This window comes from Fragaria vesca, linkage group LG3 (genome assembly GCF_000184155.1).
Source record: "Fragaria vesca subsp. vesca linkage group LG3, FraVesHawaii_1.0, whole genome shotgun sequence".
NCBI lineage: Eukaryota > Viridiplantae > Streptophyta > Magnoliopsida > Rosales > Rosaceae > Fragaria > Fragaria vesca.
The window spans coordinates 27226448-27246830 of record NC_020493.1 but is presented as its reverse complement, the minus strand read 5'-3'; the positions used below and the strand labels follow the sequence as shown (position 1 = coordinate 27246830).

At 39.5% G+C, this 20383-nt stretch overlaps 1 protein-coding gene and 2 pseudogenes across 1 annotated transcript in view; 2 read left to right on the top strand and 1 right to left on the bottom strand.

Annotated features, from left to right (window-relative positions):
* LOC101295215 (cellulose synthase-like protein E1-like) overlaps positions 1-1586 on the top strand; it is a 6494-nt gene extending 4908 nt beyond the window's left edge. Inside the window, exons 9-10 of the mRNA XM_004296280.1 lie at positions 373-427; positions 1391-1586. Coding sequence (XP_004296328.1) covers positions 373-427; positions 1391-1586 — 251 coding nt within the window. The remainder of the gene's footprint in view (positions 1-372; positions 428-1390) is intronic.
* A 473-nt stretch (positions 1587-2059) lies between these two features.
* On the top strand, positions 2060-5717 carry LOC101294929 (annotated as a pseudogene).
* A 10426-nt stretch (positions 5718-16143) lies between these two features.
* On the bottom strand, positions 16144-20374 carry LOC101294645 (annotated as a pseudogene).
* Between the last annotated feature and the right edge of the window lie 9 nt (positions 20375-20383).

The following is a 20383-nucleotide window of genomic DNA, read 5'->3' as shown; positions in this document are numbered from 1 at the left end:
ATCGTATTCTTTTCTCTCCTTCCTCTCTTCTCTTTCTTTTCTTTTTCTTTCTCCCTTGTCTTTTTCTTCTCCCTCTTGTTCGGCCCCTCCTTTCTCTCTTCTGTTTTTTTTCTCTTTCTCTCTGTTCTGTTCCCCCCTTTCTTGTTTGGCTGCTCCCTTGTATAAATAGGTTAGTGAACCTATTTGTCACGTCCATCACCAGTCCAACTAGGATTAGGGATCCTAATTAAGCCCAATTAGCTCCTTTTCTTTGTTTGACTTTAAAACACCTAAAAACAAATAAAGTTAATTAAAAATAGGAAAACATCACAAAATAACTAAGTAATAAGAATAATTAGCATGATAAAAGTCGCACAAATATGCGACTATCAGAAGCCCTATACCTAAGGAAGGACAAGGGCAAGCTGCCGAGCTCTGTAGCATTGAAGTCAATGACATTTGCTGGATTTGCTTGTTTATGTTTCAAATTTATATAACAAAGATGAGGGAATAATTCAGACTACAAAGTAAAATATCCGAACTTGTCATTGAACGATTCTCAACTAGTTATGCGCAATGTAAGATAAGATCATACTCAGTTTTAGCTAACTTGTATTGGAATGACAGTTTCATCTGCTTGTAAATGATCTTTTATTTTCTGACCAAAAAAGAAATCTTTTATTCAGCAATAGGTCAAGGATCCCCTTGCACGCCTTGGGGTATGCATACCTCGTCTAGGTGGCATTAACTCTGTTAGCTGACTCACTAACTCCGTTAACTAACTCACTAACTCTGTTAAGTTTTTTTTATTTTAGTATCTNTTATTTTTACNCTCTCTCTCTCTCTCTCTCTCTCTCTCTCTCTCTCTCTCTCTTCTCTCTCTCTCTCTCTCGTCTCTCTCTCTCTCTCTCTCTTCTACTCTCTCGTCTCTCTCTCTCTCTCTCTCTCTCTCTCTCTCTCTCTCTCTCTCTCTCTCTCTCTCTCTCTCTCTCTCTCTCTCTCTCTCTCTCTCTCTCTCTCTCTCTCTCTCTCTCTCTCTCTCTCAAAAACACACCGGAAAACACAGCAACCCTGCTCAGTAGCTACGAAGTCACTTACCACTGCTTAACACCTCTGAAGTCGACCTAGGTCATCAGAAGAAGTAGAGAACGCCAGAAAGCCTCGTCGGCATCACCGCAGCAGCTCGCCGGAAAACTCAAAACCAACAGTAAAGGGGTTATTAAGATTTGTAAAAGATTCGAGGGATTAAGGCCGGGCACTAGGGTGCAGAGAATGAAGGGAAAAGTTCGAATATGCCAGTTCGAGGCCAAGTCGTCGCCGGAGACGACGGAAACAGACGACACAGTCGAAGCTTCTCGCCGTAGATTTGTCTTTGAATCAGTATGTGCGATTCACATGCTGGGTTATGTAGAGGGGAAAGAGAGAAGAAATTTGGTGGTGGTTTTGTGGAGAATGGTGGCCAGAGTCGGCCGGGCAGCATCGGAGAAGACGGCCGAGGACGGAGAGCTTCTCAGCTCTCGTTGTACGCGAGAGAGGAGTGCTTGACCCGACTTGGGTCATTTGACCTTGGTTGGGTTTTCAAAGAAGGAATCAATGGTCAGGATTAAAAGAGAACGAGATCAAAATGGTCTACTTGTTTACAAAGACTAACCTACGTGTTTTGCGAAAATGGTGTACAAGCTATTCGAATCATTGTCTCAAACTACGAGTAGACCAACTCTAAAGAGTCCAGAATTCACACACACTTGAAAAATTCTTGAGAGGTCTACCTGTTTACGAAGCTTGGTCTGCTTATTTACGAGTACGGGTCTACTTTTTTTGTGAGACAAAATGGTCTACCTGTTTACGAACACTAACCTACATGTTTTGTAAACATGGTGTACCAGGTTTCCGAATCATTGACTCATACTACGTGTAGACCAACACTAAAGTGTCCAGAATTCACACACACTTGAAGAATTCTTGAGAGGTCTACCTGTTTACGAAGCCTGGTCAGCTTATTTACGAGAAAGGGTCTACTTTTTTTGTAAGACAAAATGGTCTACCTGTTTACGAACACAAACCTACCTGTTTTATAAACATGGTCTACCAGATTTTCGAATCATTGTCTCACACTACGAGTAGACCAACTCTAAAGAGTCCAGAATTCACTATTTGCAGTGTCTGTTTTTGTTGGTATATGTTTGATATGGGTATATAGAGCAACTCACATACCAAAAGCTGAAGAAGATGGAAGATATGGCTGGATGTGCTTGTTCGCTGCCGAGTTATGGTTCAGTTTTTACTGGTTCGTCACTCAGGCCGCTCGGTGGAGCCTCGTCTACAGGCACACCTTCAAGGACAGGCTTTCTCAAAGGTATGCACTTAATTCCAAGATTCACAGAGTTTACAAAGTAATAATTAAGGTGGTTTTCTTATGAGGGTGTGTAAATTAAATTGGAAAATTAAGATATGAGAAAGAGTTGCCGGGGGTGGACATATTCGTGTGCACAGCTGATCCGATCATAGAGCCGCTGATGATGGTGATGAACACTGTCTTGTCCGTCATGGCTTACGACTACCCACCAGAGAAGCTCAGCGTGTATCTCTCCGATGATGGCGGCTCAGAGCTAACGTACTATGCTCTACTGGAAGCAGCTGAGTTTGCTAAGCACTGGATACCCTATTGCAAGGAGTACAGTGTGGAACCAAGGTCGCCGGCTGCTTATTTCGTCTCAACAGCTTCTGATGCAGTTGGTGGTCAAAATCAGAATCAGGCTGGTGATTTGGCTTCATCGAGGTTATACTTTCTTTATCATATTTTATTCATGCAAATGAAGAATGAGATAAGTTGGTCGGATCCAATTTGGTCATGATCAAAATATAGTAACTAACATATGACTATGACGTTTATAAATATAATATGGATGTCTTTGTGGAATAGTAATTAATCATAATCAGAGTGGTAAAATGGAGAAGCATGCATGGTTATTTCTTTTGAATCAACTAGCTTAGAGTTACCTGCTAATTATTGCTTATCTCCATTTCTCAGTTCTCACACATTTTTTTCGATTCTCTCATGCATGCATGGTACTGTTAATTATTTGGTCGTGGAATAATTGATGAGCTTCCTTTTTTCTTTTTCTTTTTTGTTTTTATAGAAAATTGTTTTTGAGAACCCCTATTCATATTTACAAATTGAGCTTCTCTTGTCATCAAATTATTGTTGTAGGAATTATACGAGAACATGGAGAATAGAATCAAAAAAGACAAAAACACACTAAAGCTAGGCCGCGTTTCAGAAGAAGTACGTTCAAAACACTGCAAAATTGGATTAAGCAGTGTAACACCAAAAGAACAAGAAACATTTCTTACTCCGTTATATCTTGTTTTATTTTGTGTTGCATTTGTAACTACTTTTTTTCTTCTTCTTCTTTTGGTCTTACAATGTCTTACTACATACTTAAGCTCTCATGTACAACCAAATAATATTGATGCAAGAAACTATACGAGGACATGGCAACAAAAATTGAAAATGCAGTGAAGCTAGGCCGGATTCCGGAAGAAGTAAGATCAAAACGTAATGGTTTTTCTCAGTGGGACTCATATTCATCAAAACGTGACCATGACACAATTCTTCAAGTACGTATGAGAATTTGATATTTTAATTTATATCAAGTATTAACTAATTAAATAACTCACTTTAGTGCTAGATGTTTAGAGGGATGTAAAATCCACACTCAACAGATTGTAATCCATACTCCCACTTTTTATTTTTAGTCATCATTTTCATAAAAAGACAAAAATTAAGTCATTAAAGACAAAATTTAAGTTATAAAAAATGAAAGGTGGGAGTGTGGATTACAATTTAGAGAGTATGGATTTCACTTCCCTATTTAAATTAGTTCATATATTGAACTTTTCTCGCAGATAGTAATTGATGGGAGAGACCCAAATGCAAGAGATGTCGAAGGGCGTGTGTTGCCAACTTTGGTGTATTTAGCTCGCGAGAAGAGACCCCAATTTCACCATAACTTCAAAGCTGGCGCTATGAATGCACTGGTGAGGAATTCAACTGCAATCATACAAATAAACGATCACAAATTTGTACATATACAGATGACAAGTCATTATGCAGATTAGGGTATCATCGAGCATTAGCAATGGGAAGTTACTTCTTAATGTAGACTGTGACATGTATTCGAACAACTCCATGGCCATAAGGGACGCACTTTGCTTCTTGATGGATGAAGAACAAGGCCATGAGATTGCATACGTACAGTTCCCGCAGAATTTCGACAACCTTACTAAGAATGAATTATACGCTTCATTACGAGTTCTTACTGAGGTGAGTTATATATATGATCATGGAGATATTATAAGCAAAATTTTCGATTAACTGTTTCATATCATATCATTTATTGGACTTCTTATTGTTTTGGTATATACTGCATGAAGGTGGAAGGCCATGGTCTGGATAATTATTGGGGGATGTTTTATATTGGAAGTGGCTGCTTTCACAGAAGAGAAACTCTTTGTGGGAAGAAATGTATCAAGGGATGTAAGAGTGAAATGAGGAAATGGGATAAAGAAAGAAGAGAAGAAATCGCCATTCATGAATTATAAGAAACATCAAAGAGTCTTGCAAGTTGTACATTTGAAGAGAGCACTCTATGGGGGAAAAGAGGTATCCCACTCTCTATTAACGCACCACACACATATTTCAAAATGTAGCAGTACTCAAAATTGAGCAAAGAAATCTTAATGTTCTGCAGATGGGTCTGAAATATGGGAGTCCCGTCGAAGATGTGATAACGGGGTTATCGATCCAATGCCGAGGATGGAAATCAGTGCATTGCAATCCAACAAGAAAAGCTTTCTTAGGATTAGCTCCAACCACATTGCTTCATGCACTTGTGATGCATAAGAGATGGTCTGAGGGGAACCTTCAGATTACTCTCTCTAAGTTCAATGTCTTATGGTATGGCCACGGAAAGATTAGTTTAGGCCATCAACTTGGATACCTTCGCTACAACCTATGGGCAGCTAATTGTTGGGCAACACTAATCTACTCGATTCTCCCTTCACTTTGCCTCCTTAGAGGCACATCCTTGTTTCCTCAGGTATATATAGTTCTCATTATAATTTGTCACAATTTACATGCATGCATGTTTCTGATTACAAGTTTTGTCTTGTGGGATTAGATTTCAAGCCGATGGATCATACCATATGCGTATGTTATAATTGCTAAGAACATTGGGAGCTTCGTGGAGTATCGGTGGTGTGGAGGAACGAGCTTAGGTTGGTGGAACGAACAACGTATATGGCTTTACCAGAGAACAACCTCCTACCTCTTTGCCTTCATCGACACCATTGTACACAACCTTGGATACACTGATTCAGGATTTGTAATAACAGCGAAGGTGTCCGATGAAGATGTGTCCGAACGATATGAGAAAGAGATCATGGAATTCGGGAGCTCGTCTCCAATGTTCGTCGTGCTGGCAACACTTGCATTGCTCAATTTATACTGCTTTGCCTGGTTTGTGAAGGAAGCAATCACTGGAACAAAGGGCATTGCAGAAGTTTATGAGGCAATGTTCTTGCAGATTCTTCTATGTGTGGTTTTGATTGTCATTAACCAACCGTTATACGAAGCGCTATACCTAAGGAAGGACAAGGGGAAGCTTCCCAGCTCTGTAGCAATTAGGTCAATGGCATTTGCTGGATTTGCTTGTTTATGTTTCAAATTTATGTAATGAACATTGTTCATTTGGAAAATATAATCTAGCTCTCTATGTTTTGTATCGTTTATTCATGAATGAAATACAGTTATTTCGATTCTCTCGATTATTTTCTTTATGTGCTCTCTCAAATCACAAACAACAGTTCTTGAATAAAATCAACATTACGTATCGACCAAGTTATAATTAAGTTAACTCTATCGTAGACCTGAAGAAGGAAGATATCCAGACGCAAAGAAAGGTTGTCAAAATATGGGAATGACAGATAGCCTGATGTCGTCGACACAGTTCCTTTCAATCTGCCTGATGTTTAATTGGAATGACAGATTCATCTTCTTCAATATAGAACATTTTCTTCAGCAACACTTGCTACTATTGACTAAAGAAAATGAAAAAAACATATCCATATAGAAAAGTATAATATGGCAGAATGAATAACTTTACATTGATATGCAACAATATATACATCGTAGCCTTGTACAGCAAGATTAGTCTCCAACAAGATAAGAAACTAATAGGGTAACTACAGCTAGTAATCCCTAGTATATCTATTACAATATGATACAATATCTAGCACATCTATTCTAATATCCTAACGGATCAATTGTAATTAAACGGCAAAATACACTTTCCAACAATCCAAGTACATATATATGGCTGCAACATTTTCCTACTACCTAGTTATATGTAATCTATTAGCTTAATTTGTAGTTCACCTCAGAGATGTGAAGGTTGCATTACATCGAAGGGTACGTTCGTGGGGAGCATGCATTAGTTAGTTACAAAGGTATGGGGGTGTTGGGGACTTGGTTGTATCTATAAATGAAAGCAACGTACACCATGGGCCTGGGTCCTTCCCAGTGTATTAAATCATTTCAACTACAGAAAGAAAACCAGAGCGACAGGCGTTTTTTTTTTTTTTGGTCGATCGTGAAACAAGTTATCATAAAAGCCACAAGACAAATAGAGGCCCAAACAAAGCCATGGCAGACCCAGAACAAGTTTTTCAAAGTCAGATTCTTAGGGAATCAAGACAAGAGTAAAACAACTAAATAAAACAAACAACAAACATAAAGGCTTAAGCAGCCCAAAAGGTACAAACCCTAATCAAAACTTTTTCTTCACATCTGTCTTGATGTCGCCATGGAAGATCTGTCACCACCAAAGCTTCGCCGGAAGATGCGAGCATGAGAGAACCAAGAGTGGTCTGCAAAGGTGAGGATACAGCCGAAGCCGCCATGCATTCTCCAAATGACCAATTACGAGACAATCTCGCATAGAAGAGTAACTACAACCAAACCAAAGAAGATCTCAGCAAAGAAAACTGAATTCTAAAGAGGTGGTTGCAAATGGGTACAAATCCTTCAATGGCATGACAAGACAGAAGAGAAGAAGAGTTGTGTTTGTGGTTTGAAGATCTTGAGGAGCAAAGGAAAACAAACGTCTGAGAATCATGATGAGATTAGATCTGAGAGCGATAAGAGTTGGCTCGAAAATGGAAGAAAGGAAATACTTGATTATGAATTATGAATGATAAAACTGTCTTTAGTCCAAAATATATATATATATATATATATATATATATATATCTTTGAGCTTTCCAAAATGATCAACAAGAATATTTTATTAGTAGGTTGGTTGTCACATACAACATTACAAAATAATCATGATTTTTTACCGTGTTTTCACACAAGCCTATGAGCTTTTCACTAGCGCCGTGAGAGAAGCCATAAACCCCAAACCTTCTCTTGATCCGCGGTGTTATCTCTAGGTGTCGAGATTGTGCTTCTGTGCTATGGTGCCACCGTTTTGAGCGTCCGGGGTCTTTGAATCGATGGCGGGCGCTGTTGGACTTAAGGCAGGAGGCTATAGTGACGGTGGCTTGTGAGACTCTAGCAGCATTGGTTCTTGATAAGGAAGTAGTTTGCAGGCACGATTGCGAGATGTGGATAGAGATGTGTCGTGGGCAGCAACACTACGCTGGCACAACACATGCGGCTGAGGCGTGGTGGAGATGGTGATCTGGGCCGGACCAATCCTTTCTTGATGGGCCTGAGTTGGGCCTTTTCCCATGAGACTGCTTTTGGGCTTATTAACTTGGGCTAGGGTTTTTTAATGCCTTTTAACCTTGTAATATCTATTTACCATAATTTCTTGTTTTTAGGAACCTCAACACTTTTTGTGCCTCATGGCTAGGGTACTACCCATGAGTGACTTCAATGATATATTCACCCTCTGAACACAAAACGGCGGATCGAATCACTTTGTAACCTCTACTTGATTATGAATGATAAAATTGTCTTTAATTATAAAAATAAAAAAATAAAAAGGTCCGAGGGCTTTTTAAAATGATCTCATATCAACAAGAATCCTTTATTCCTTCTCCATAATATGTAATACAAAGCTTAATTTGAGAAGTTTTCATGTTAAACTTTTTTATCTACTTAAGTTACATATTTATATTTGATGAATTCATAAAATGTTTATCGAATTTATGAGAATCCATACTAGTTAATCATTTGGTTCTAAAAATCCTTAGAAATTTAGGTTTTAAGATCTATGAGTATCCAAAATATTTAAATATGCATAAATGCAACATTTCTTATTAAATCTAAAACCCTAAATACTAGTCTAGTATCATTTGGTCTAGCGGCATAATCTCTTATTAGTAAATAAGAGGTTGTGAGTTCGACTTACGAAGTTGTAATATATGATAAAAAAAAAAATCTAAATACTAAGCTACAATACAATTAGACCTGTAAATGGACCGGATCTGGAGCGGATCGACCTAGATCCAGATCCAGATCCTTAATAGAAATTTTGGATCCAGATCCAACCCGTTACCCGCCAGATCTTTGATAGCTAGATCCAAATCCGGATCTGGCGGGTTAACGGATACCCGACCCGTTAATCCGATCCATTTATAATAATAAATATTTTCAAATTTTAAATAATAATATCTTAATTTTATCATAAATTTTTATATGAAACATTAATGAAATATTATAACAAAATAAAGGTTTACATTAAAAATTGAATTACATGCCAAAATACTCCTTAACAATAAACTAATATATTCAAAATATTAGACCTCCATGATGAAGTATAAAGTGTAGAGACAGAGAGATAGCTAGAGAATCATCATCTATTTCATTGATATGAGTCCTTTATATAAGGAATTACACAATATCAATATGGTAAGGATATAAATACATAGATCTAGTCTAACTACATATCTTATTGGCATAAGGCCAAGACACACATAAAGAATATCTAGAAAGATACAGAATATCTTAGAACACTCCCCCTTGTGCCGCGCGCTGATATGCCGATGGTGCTGATCTGTTGCCTCGTCAAAAACCTAGTCAAGTCACAAAAACTCTGTGGGAGAAAAACTAAACCTTGATCGTAGGAGAAAAAGAGTACAACGCATCCTTCACATTTGATAGTGACATGTATGTATGTGCTAGACTCCCCCCGAAGTTCGCACCTCCCCCTGATCTTTACATCGATCATAGGGCTCTTCCTGATTCTTACTAATCACGGAAGTTTCAACAACTTAGCATGTCAATGCTTTTTAACATGTCTTCAAATATGGCATTAGGAAATTATTAACTAAATCATGTCGTATTGTCCTAAAATGATCTTTTACACTTAGATCTTGAGGAGAAGGCCGCTTGTGAACTAAAAACATAAGTTCGTGCAGGAAATCAGATTTCCGCGCAGCATGACCTTCAGTTACTAGAACAGTGGTAACTTCCTCTAGGAAATACATATGAACGAACCGTAAACGGTTTTGGAAACTAGACTTATTTAGCTTTCCAACCGTATATTACATACGTTCTGGTTCGTCAGGATCTATTCACAAAGTCCCGTCGAAGTTGACTGTTTTGCAAAAATTAGATTCTCGGACAGATTCATCCTACTATACGAAAACGGCCATAACTCACTCAATATGATAGGTATGATCAAATGGTTGTTGTCCTGGAAAGTAGACACATAGATCTTTCCAATAGTACCAAGTTCACCATTTTCCAGTGAGTGAGGTTTCCTGTAGGTCTCGTGGAGCTTGACCTACGAAACTTGGCAGATTCTGATTTCGCTATTGATGTGTCTTTCTTATGTAGGGATAGAATAAGCCTCAACCTTTCATACCATTAAGTATTAAAAAAGAAGTTACTGCCATTACATTAACATTGCGTGGGCGCATAACTACACTTAGCTTTACAACTTTTCGTAGCAAATGAGATGTCAAGTCTTTTGTATTGTGTTGAGTACATTGATGCGTATTATTGTACTTACATGGGAACTCCATCTCTTAACACATATTTGTCATCTTGCTTTAGACAAAACAACGGATCTCTCTTTAGAGCAAAGACCTTAACTAATCATGGGAGTATATGTAGGCCTCACTAGTTATAGAGCGCCTAAGCCGATTGATGGAAAATCATTATCAATACAGTCATCGAGTCCCTTATCGAGACCGTGTCTTCCCAAGATCTTTTTCTTCGGATGTTGATACATATTGGCATCTCTTGATCCATCAAGAATCCATGTAAATCCGGAATGAACACGCAAAGGCATAATTCACCATATCCCTTCCAAATCAAGTAGAGTCCATGTGCGTTTCAATACATTTAGCAAACGCATGCTCATGTGGTTTGGAGCCACTTGATTCGGATGAATGAAGTCCGTTTAAGAGCTTCATATATATCTCTGATCCCATAGAGATGTTATTATGACCACATTCATAGGCTGCATGTTCAGTTATTCGGAAACTACCAAACTGACAAAGTAGTGGAGTTCAATGACATCCATTACGAGAGCATATCTCATCGTAGTCGATCCCAGTGCGTGATAGTGAGAGACCTTACGCCATAAGGTGAGTCTAAACTCTTGTTCTCCCTACGCTATCTAACAAATGTATAGTTGATAAGGTTTAGCTTGCGGTGTCGGCATCACCTACCCAAGGACCTATCCCTTTGTTAATGCTAGATCGCATCTTTCCGTTAGGCCAATCAACTAAGTTAATATCCATCTACGAAAGGTGGTTCGATAGTAGACTCATTATCCCACGTCCTCATGTACACTAGTGTAATACTTGTAGAGATCTCTATATGGATTGGATTTGACATTGAGGCGTCCCCTAACGATAATCACAATTCAGACTTCATGAGACGGTTTGAGTATCACTGATCAATGGATCAGGTTGTGCCAAGCTTGTTTTCTTCCTAGTGCGAGAAAGTATCGAACCTAAGGGTCTCCCTCCTTTTGGGGAGCCACACGGCCTTGTGACACCAATTTTGCCACTATAAGGCGTCACTATATCACCATCCATGGTGATGGCGTCAAGACCAACACATTTTGGTCACGCCATGTCCTCTTGATGGGACATCAATCCTTGCAAACATATTTGCAGCATGTGATCTCGTCACTTTAACATTTTAAGCGTTTGGGATCAAGATGAGACTTAGTGGGGACAAACCACGACAATTCACGTCGTTCCACTTGAACACTTGTGTTCTTATCTCCCCCTAACGGCGGGAATATTGTCTCATCAAAGTGACCATCCGCAATATAGCGGTGAAAGATATTGCTTGGCAAGGTTTCTACATATGCGGATTATAGGTGGAGATTCACATCCAACCTAAATATTTATTCATCTCAAATGACCCATCATTGTGCGCAGTGGCAGTGCAATTTGGCACCTAGAATAAACATCTAGCTAAGCTCAAGGATTGGAGATCCGTTTCAATCCTGTCGAGCTCAAGGATTGCAATTTCGTGTCAATCCTAGTACACAGTCACGAGCTGTAGTACAACAATATTCAATGATGGTGGGTCGTAGATGAATAGTAAAGCTGCATGCAAATATTGCATAGCCCCAAGACGCAATAGAAAGATTGGTGCGCATCAATAATATTCGAGCGACAAGCTAAAATTGCTTGGTCGTAGCCTCGGTGAGACCGTATTGCGTGTGAACATGGGGTATAGGACACTTCAATTTACATCCCGATAAACTTCTTTAAAGAATGGATAGTGAGCCCGTAGAAGTATAAGCAGCATAAGCAGTAGATAATAATGAAACACGTGACCAGTGTGTTAACATTTCAACCAAACCATAAAGCATAAAAATGTGTCCGCAAGTTGGTTGTATCTATCTACATAGTTTGATGTAAGAATAGAATGTTCACTTTTGTGTTATTTAGCGTAGGAGGGTCTCACTCCTAATTTAGCTAAAGAATAGGCTTTCAAAACAAGCAATGAGCATTGCAGGGGGCCAATGCGACATCAAGGGAAGGCCGGTGCACCTCAATTGCTTGAGGAATTGACCGGACGACCTCTAAGAAGTTGGAGTCGTGTTCGGGTGACGTCAATGTCCCCCATGCTAGATCTCGAATGTCTTCGTTTTGAGCGGAAGAATGGATGTCCATGAGAATTTCTCAAAATTTGGACCATTGTATCTCTTCCAGGTTGACCAATTTGGTCAAACCAAAGCCTATATGAGTTGGTGTCCCAAATATCATGTTTGGCGACAACATGGGATTCGATATTCGAATCGTAGTGACATACAATCCACTAGATTGACTCATGAATTTCTCTAAGATGCGCTTTAGTCCGCATTCATGAGAAGGTATACATAAAAGAATTCTTGTTCATTCTCACAATGTGTTTTCAAATGAAAACTATTAGCAGGAATGTTTTTAAAGCTCAATATGGTTCGATTGCCTCTCAATGCGTAGAGGGTATCTGTGACATTGATCATGGTGCCATGAGGCATCAAGATTTAAGCTAAACCGCGTCCTTGAATGACCGGTATGATTCAATCATTGTAGTCACAGAAGATTTACAAAGGCACAAAATCCAAAGATAGTTGCCGGTTCCTTAGAATGTTATGGATAGTTCCACTATCTGCGAAGCACTCAATGTCTCAATGAGACATATCTACAAGAAGGAGTAGATAGGCTAGTTAATAGTTCCACTTGTACTTTAGAAGGATTGAAAGAAGCTACGAAAAGCTGCAATCCCGAGAGTGCATAAAAATTTTCGCGCAGAATGACCTTTGCGCACTAAAACAACCATAACTTCTTCATTAAAATAGATATGGACAAACCGCGAAAAGTTCTAAAAACTAGACTCGTAGAGCTTTCCAATGATATAAAGCTCACTGTCTGGTTCGTCCGGAGCTGTTCACAAAGCTCAAACGAAGTTGACTGTCCAGAAGGGACAAATTGCTGTTTTTCGCAGAATTGGCATGTGGGAAGCTGTGAAGCTTGCAGGTGGCGTGTAGGCTTTTGCCTTAGCCAAAAGTGACGGGTGTATGATCAAAATCAAGTCCTTTCAGTCGTTCTAAGGTCGTAAACTCCATGACTAGTTAGTAAAAGCTCCCTGACATGAACATAAACTAACTCAAAGGACCTAGAGGATTCGATCATGATGATAATTTTTCGGTTTTGATAAGTCTTCAACGGCTTTTGCAAGACGGCAATTGGTTTAATAGCGTAGGGGGATCCAAAATCAAAAGCTTTCGGTAACTCCAAGTCAGTATGACCAAGCATGTCCGTGGAGGGTCGGTAGTGCGAGGCACACTTGAAACCACTATCTCCTTAATTTCGGACAATTCTAAGACATCACACTGAGCTTGGATGAGCCTAGTTGAACAATTGATGATGGAAAATCCGCTAAAGGGTAGAAGACTTAACCTGAAACACGTTAGCGATCCTTCTTGAGGATGCAAGGCCGTGCGTCATCTTCACTTGGAAGAGACCAAAATGGCACAATCTAACCATGTAGATTGTAAATATGTCATACTTCTAAGGACGATGTAAAAATGTACATCTTGCCGATGTGAGTACATCGAGGTCAAAAATAGACGAAGGACGTCGATACAACGCCTTAGTACATATAGCTTGAAACGAAAATCAATGTCTAGCCGATGAAGTCAAAGTCAGGGGTAGCTAGAGCAGGATCTGAATCTTCAAAATTCGCGATCATGAGGATGACGTTCTTGTCCTCATATTGATTTTCTGTACCTTTTTGTATGCATTCACAATTTGAAGAAGCTGGACAATCTTGAACCAGTGATCCAAAGATCCACAACGGTTGCATTGTCATGAGCTGATGTGAGTAGTTTTGACAAAATGGTGTCTAGACCGGGAGTGTCGCTATTAGAGCCGGCGACACCTCCCCCTCTTTTCTAGACATCGGCACGACGTTTTCTGCCGTTGTCATGACCCATATTATTGTCCCCACATTAGGGGATAATCCCAAATAAGTTTATCACATTAGCGTATATAAAATTCCCATTTGTATGATCAAAATCAAGTTTCGTTGGTAATTCCAAACCAACTTGGAGGACTTAGAGAACTTGATGATGATCGAATCCGCTAAAGATTATGGATCATGATGCCACAAAAGATCATCGACAATATATAGTCAATTAAGGTGGTAAGCAATCCACTTGACTAATAACTCAACAAGTAGAGTTATATGAACGTTTCGAGAAACGCTCCATGAGTGCATTCCACAGTACTTTGTGGTCATTACTTTTTGCACAGATTGCCATTGAAGGCTTTTGTCGATGTGGCGCATCAAAGACTTTAAGCGCATGAGATGTGAAATCTCGGCATCTAGGCTTGTTAGCCTGGGGGTCAAAACATGTGGTTTAATCCTTTCCAATGAAAGGTTCCACAGATACCAAGCAAAGATTCGCCTTAGGCATCGAGTACGTCAAAACTCAAAGGAGCAGAATGTTACATTGCTCTTGCATACAAAACCAAGCTGTTATGAGACTCGATAGAGGTCACAAACAATGCTTTTAATGGTTTGTCATTCGGATTGATCATACACAATCTGGAAAAGCCGCGAATTGATCAAACACAATTCGGAAAAGGCCTCGGATTGATCAAACACAATCCAGTGATAGGTCAGGGTTGATCATACACAACCCGGACAAGGAAACAAGAGTGATCCAACACACTCTTGACCCGCGAATAAAATTCCGGGATTTTTGGTACCTTCAAATACATCGACCCAAGCATAGAATGGAGTAGAAGAAGGGGAGAAAGCACTTTATCTCCCTCGAGGTTATTAAACTTGGAAGAGTTTTAGGGTTGTAAAATAAACATACCGTAAACACTTAGATGCTTGATCGGATGAAAAGAAAGCAGCGGAGTGGACGGCCGGGAAGCGACTGCGGCGGCGGTAGCGGCAGGGCCGAGAACCTCCGGTTTTGGTTTTTAGGGTTTGGAAAAAAAAATGGTGGGCTATTAGTTCTAGGGTTAGAACAAAGTGCATGATAACGTGATGAAGTATAAAGTGTAGAGACAGAGAGATAGCTAGAGAATCATCATCTTATTCATTGATAGGAGTCCTTTATATAAGGAATTACACAATACCAATATGGTAAGAATATAAATACATAGATCTAGTCTAACTACATATCCTCTTGGCATATGGCCAAGACACACATAAAGAATATCTCGAAAGATACAGAATATTCTAGAACACTCCAATGTATTTAGCAAAGAGCATAAAAATAACATACATATCAGTAACCTTCAATTTCATCAAATAATCATACTTTAGACGCAATTTAGACGTTTAGGTTATTCAAATAATTATTATATTGTTTAATATTTATCAATAATATTATATTTATAAAAATATTATTTAATTATTTTAAAACGGATCCGGGTCCTTAACGGATCGGATCAACCTTGATCCGTATCCGATCCGTTTAATAAATGGGTTAACGGATCCGAGTCCTTAACGGACCAACGGGTTTAATTTTCGTTCTAAACCCATTTAAAAACCACGGATCCGGAGCGGGTCCGAATCAAGATCCGGTCCATTTTTTACGGGTCTAAATACAATACTACGATACACCCGAGATGCCTAATCTGTATCCGACGTTTGTCAAGATGAGTTGTGGCGGCCATGGGGTTCTGATGTGAATCTATTAGTGGATTTAGAGCTTCAATGGAAGCAATGGGAAGCAACTGATGCAATTTTGAATGATTTCTCAAGAATCGTAGATCTGGGGTTTGGGTTTCCTATCCATTCCTGATGTTCGTAATCTTCGTGCGGTCGCTCTCGGCCTTGATGATGAGGGCTACGGCGGAGGAGAAGAAGAAGAAGTTGACCATCCAGACCTTGGCGGGCTCTTTGGACGACGGAGGATGGAGAGACTGGGTTTTGGGGACGGGGAGGTGGGCAGAGCCAGTTCGATTTCTTTACTGCAGTTCCTGGGTTTTACTGCAATTTGTTATTTTTTTTTTTGTCACTAACCATCGTTTGGTTGATCTGGTTGGTGCAGTGCAAGTATGTGCACTGAATCCTCTCCGATCAGTACATCCAGTCATTACAAGCAATAAGAAAATGATCATGAAGGTCTAGAAATTCTTAACCTGTCATCAATAAATTAGTACTTTGGATAATTGTTAATAATAAACAACGTAGAACTTTTGAACCAGCATTTTGGAGTTCCCGTTGGGAGCCATATTCATCAATTTGGGTAGATCCTGCTTCCCCACAACTTTGACTTCTACCTCAGGATTACCCACACCACTGTTAACAAGCACATCTTGGATTCTCGCATCCCCCTCAAGTAGTTCAGGTTTACCACCAACCAGTTCCATTAGCTGCCCATGTACTTGTACTTTCAGAGGGAGAAGCTTCCATTAAAGTCTCAGGGGGAGTTATTGGATGGTTGGATATTTGAACATGATAGGAAGATTGAGCACACTAGATACTTCGTCGTCTTGTGCAATTTTCTTCTTCTTTTCATGCTTAGATTCTTCCTTCTTCTTTTTATGCTCAGCTTCTTCTTCTTCTAATCTTTTCATTTCCTCATTAATGACAGCTGCCTCTTTAATATGCCATAGATATTCTTCTCTTTGTATTTCCAATATCTGCACATATGATGAAAAGCCATAGTTAACAGAAAGGATAATGGACAAGAAAACAAGGTTTGGTTACACACAAACACTTACAAACACAACCACAACACATGCAAACATAGAACCTTTTGCTCTTCGCATGATATAAGCAGGTGAAATGGGACACAAAAGAACATAGTAATTAATATACCAGTTCACCAATAAATGACTTGAAGACCGACTTAAATGGCAGTAGCATAATTTTGGAGAAGATACTAAGCCTGCTTTACTAAGTTAAGCTGAAAATAATTGGCGCGTGCGAGTAGACAAGTGCAAGATAATTAAATGCCCAAATTTGACTGCACTCACCTTATTCATTATAGCCTGCATGGACATAATGTGAGGGACTGCAGCTTCTCCAGAGGGGGGACTTGAACTCCCACCTGCTTCATTGGAGGACTCTACTGAGTTGAGCACACCTGGTGACGGGGAAGATGGACATGATGCTTGCATATTCTTCCATTCCTGTTTTCTTGACATTGCATTTGGTGTTTGTAGTTGCGACGTGGTTGTGGCAGTAGCCGACCCAGATACATCTTTTCCAGAATGTTCCTGATCTTCCTCTACATAATGAAGCTGAGCAAGTGGTTCAGACATGCTGGCACCATCACCTTGCCGAGCTTGGTTACCCAGAGTTTGACAATCCAACTGGATTTGGCTGCGTACAGTAGCTTCAATATTTGAGTTGACTGATTCCTCCAATTTCTGCAGCACACTGCGTACAGTATCTTCAAGATTTGAGTTGACTGATTTCTCCAATTTCTGCAGCACACGCATCAATTAGATAATTAAAGCCAAATACCTCAAAGAAAAGGCCAGATCATCTAAATTCTTACCTGAAAGCAATCAGATATAGCCAAAATAATTTTTGTTTCTATAGCTGATCCAAGAGCAGCTATTTCTTTTTTCACCATTTTATCTAACAAGACCGGAAAGTCCGTGCGTTCTACAGTTCCTTGTTGAATACGTTCTCGCCATAATTTCTCAATCTTTGAAATCTCTTCTCTAACCCGAGCCTGCAGAGCATCAGTATTGTCCTTTCTAGCCTTCTTCCACTCTTGCAATTCTGTTTGCAATTTTGTTTGCATAATCTCCAGCTGCGCATATGATGAAAAGCCATAGTTAACAGAAAGGATAATGGACAAGAAAAAAAGGTTTGATTACACAAAACACATCCATAAAACGTCCAAACAGAGAACCTTTTCCATGATATAGGCTGGTGAAATGGGACAAGAAAGATCATATTGATATACCAGTTCACCAAATAATAAATAACTTGAAGATCGACTTAAACGGCAGTAGCATAATTTTGGAGAAGATACTAGACCTACTTCACTAAGTTAAGCTGAAAATAGTTGGAGCGCCATACACATGTGCAAGATAATTGAAATTCCAAATTCTTAAGCACTCACCTGATTCATCTCATCCTGCATGGCGTCAATTTGACGTTGTAATTCCAACTCAGTGTTGCTGTCAACTGTATCTGTATTTTCCAACGGGGGAGGTAAGCACTTCGATAAGTCCAAAGCATACTGTTGAATGGCTTGCGTCTGGACACAATAAACCTGAACGATTTGTTTACCATGAGGAGATATACTTGTCCCCGTAAAGCTCAAAATAGGCATTGTAACAGTAAATTCTGCTATATAATCCATGTGTGTAGGCGTGTAGCTGCTGGCTCACCACCAAAGTCTATGTGCACGGCATATATGGCATTCTTCTTAGCATTTGCAAGTAAAAGAAGGCCAGCTTGTGACACTGTTATGACTTGATTAAAGAACGCATCCTCAACTCGAGGTTGAGCAGAGCTCTAAGGTCTGGGTACATTTCCATGACTCATCATCACTGGTAAGCACTTCAGTTGCTGAGGACCAGATCTTCACTTCCCGATTAAGTGGACCCTGTATAATTACACTTCAGCACACTAGGACAGGCAACACCTTTTGGTACTATGTAAATAAATCAACGATCACTTACCACTGTTTCAAGTATGATGTGATCTGGTTTGTTGGGAGCTGTCGTAAATATAGACGAATAAACAGGAAGGCCATCATAGGGTCTCAGTACTATAAGTGGTTGTGACTTGCGATCTTCCCAGATCTTTATCTGTATCAACCAAGTATACGACTCAGAAAACTTTTATCAATCAACAATTTAGGAAATAATTATACATGCATATATGGCATGTGTGAGAATATAACATACTTAAACCTGTTCAGAAATAATTTTTGTATTGTTCATGATGAAGACGGCCCAATGAATTAATTTGAAACTGCGTGAACCATTCCTAAATAGTATCGATCATACTATGTACTAAGGTTAGAGAAATTGACAAACTCACTGCAAAGTTAAACAGCTTCCACTCTTAAAATCTCTTACAGTACTTTCTCTTCACTTTTTCCTTATAATTGAGAAAAGTAAAAGTTTATCTGCCATAGCCATTTCATGTGCTGTACCACATTAAAAGGGATTTGAAGGACTAGACCAAATAATTTATCCTAATTCATCGCAAACTCCCTGAAGCATAGAAGCCGATTAGCCAACACAGATTTTTTTGTAGCCATAAGATTATCCCTATTTCACCGAAAGAAAAGGAGAAAAAACTATCCATTTAGATGTAAAAGGGCAAGCAGGGGCCAAATGTTCCCACCCAACTCTGATGAAAATCGCACTTAAGTTTCACTACTTGACGAAAGGAAATATGTAGAAAAGGCAAATGGTGAAGATTGCAGTTTACCAAACAAAGTCAGCAAAACGGGAAGAAGCTTACAGTTCCATCCATGGAAGCAGAAACCAGCCGGGTGGTAGTCATCCCTTGGCACATTGATACATCTGTCACCTCTCCATCATGTTCACCAACAAATTGAACCCCATCAATGAGTTTTTCAACAGGACATTTGATAGGATCCTCAGCAGAAGGGACTCCATACTTTGCAACTTTAGTAGTATCAATTCGTAGAACACGCTTCCCAACCCCAACAAACAAAACCTCCTGCGAGTATATAAGACAAAAGATAAATCAATCAACCACTTCAAGACCAACAGACATCAAAAGCATTAAGTTATAATTCTTCTATTGAAAATAGCATTAACAGAATCATTTACTTGTTTAGAACAGTGCCAACAAACTCTTGGATGAACAGCTCCCCCCTCATCAACTATTTGAATGGCAATAACAATCTTTCCTTTGATTTGTGGCGTACCTCCTTCATCCAGACCTTCAGATATTTTCCACACAAAACGCCGTCCTTCTACACTCACACTGCAGAAAATTATGTCAGATAATGCAGAACCAAACCAGACGATGAAAAGTATTAAGCATGGACAAAAAAGCTACCTAGCCAAAAGGTGAACATCCTCGGCAAAGAAAGCCATGTCTGTGACCCTCTGACAGAACAACACATCGATTAGGCCAACGACATATAACAATCATCGACGAGATAAAGTAAATAACTACAAGGAAAATCAATTTACCTGTGTATGAGCTCGAAGCAAACATTCCAATCCGGTGTGGTTATTCAAAACCCGAATATCCCCCTGTTTCAATCCACAGTCATATATACGACTTATTCACCGCTATTTGGCGGCCCAACACCAGCTGAGGATCATAGTTCGTAATCGTCGACCTAACTTCCAGCTGCGGCTGAAACTCCCCGGGCCGCCTAACATCCACATCGTAAACCACACTGACCCCACTCAAATGCCGTCCTTGCGGCAGCTTATCGCTCGACATTCGTGATAG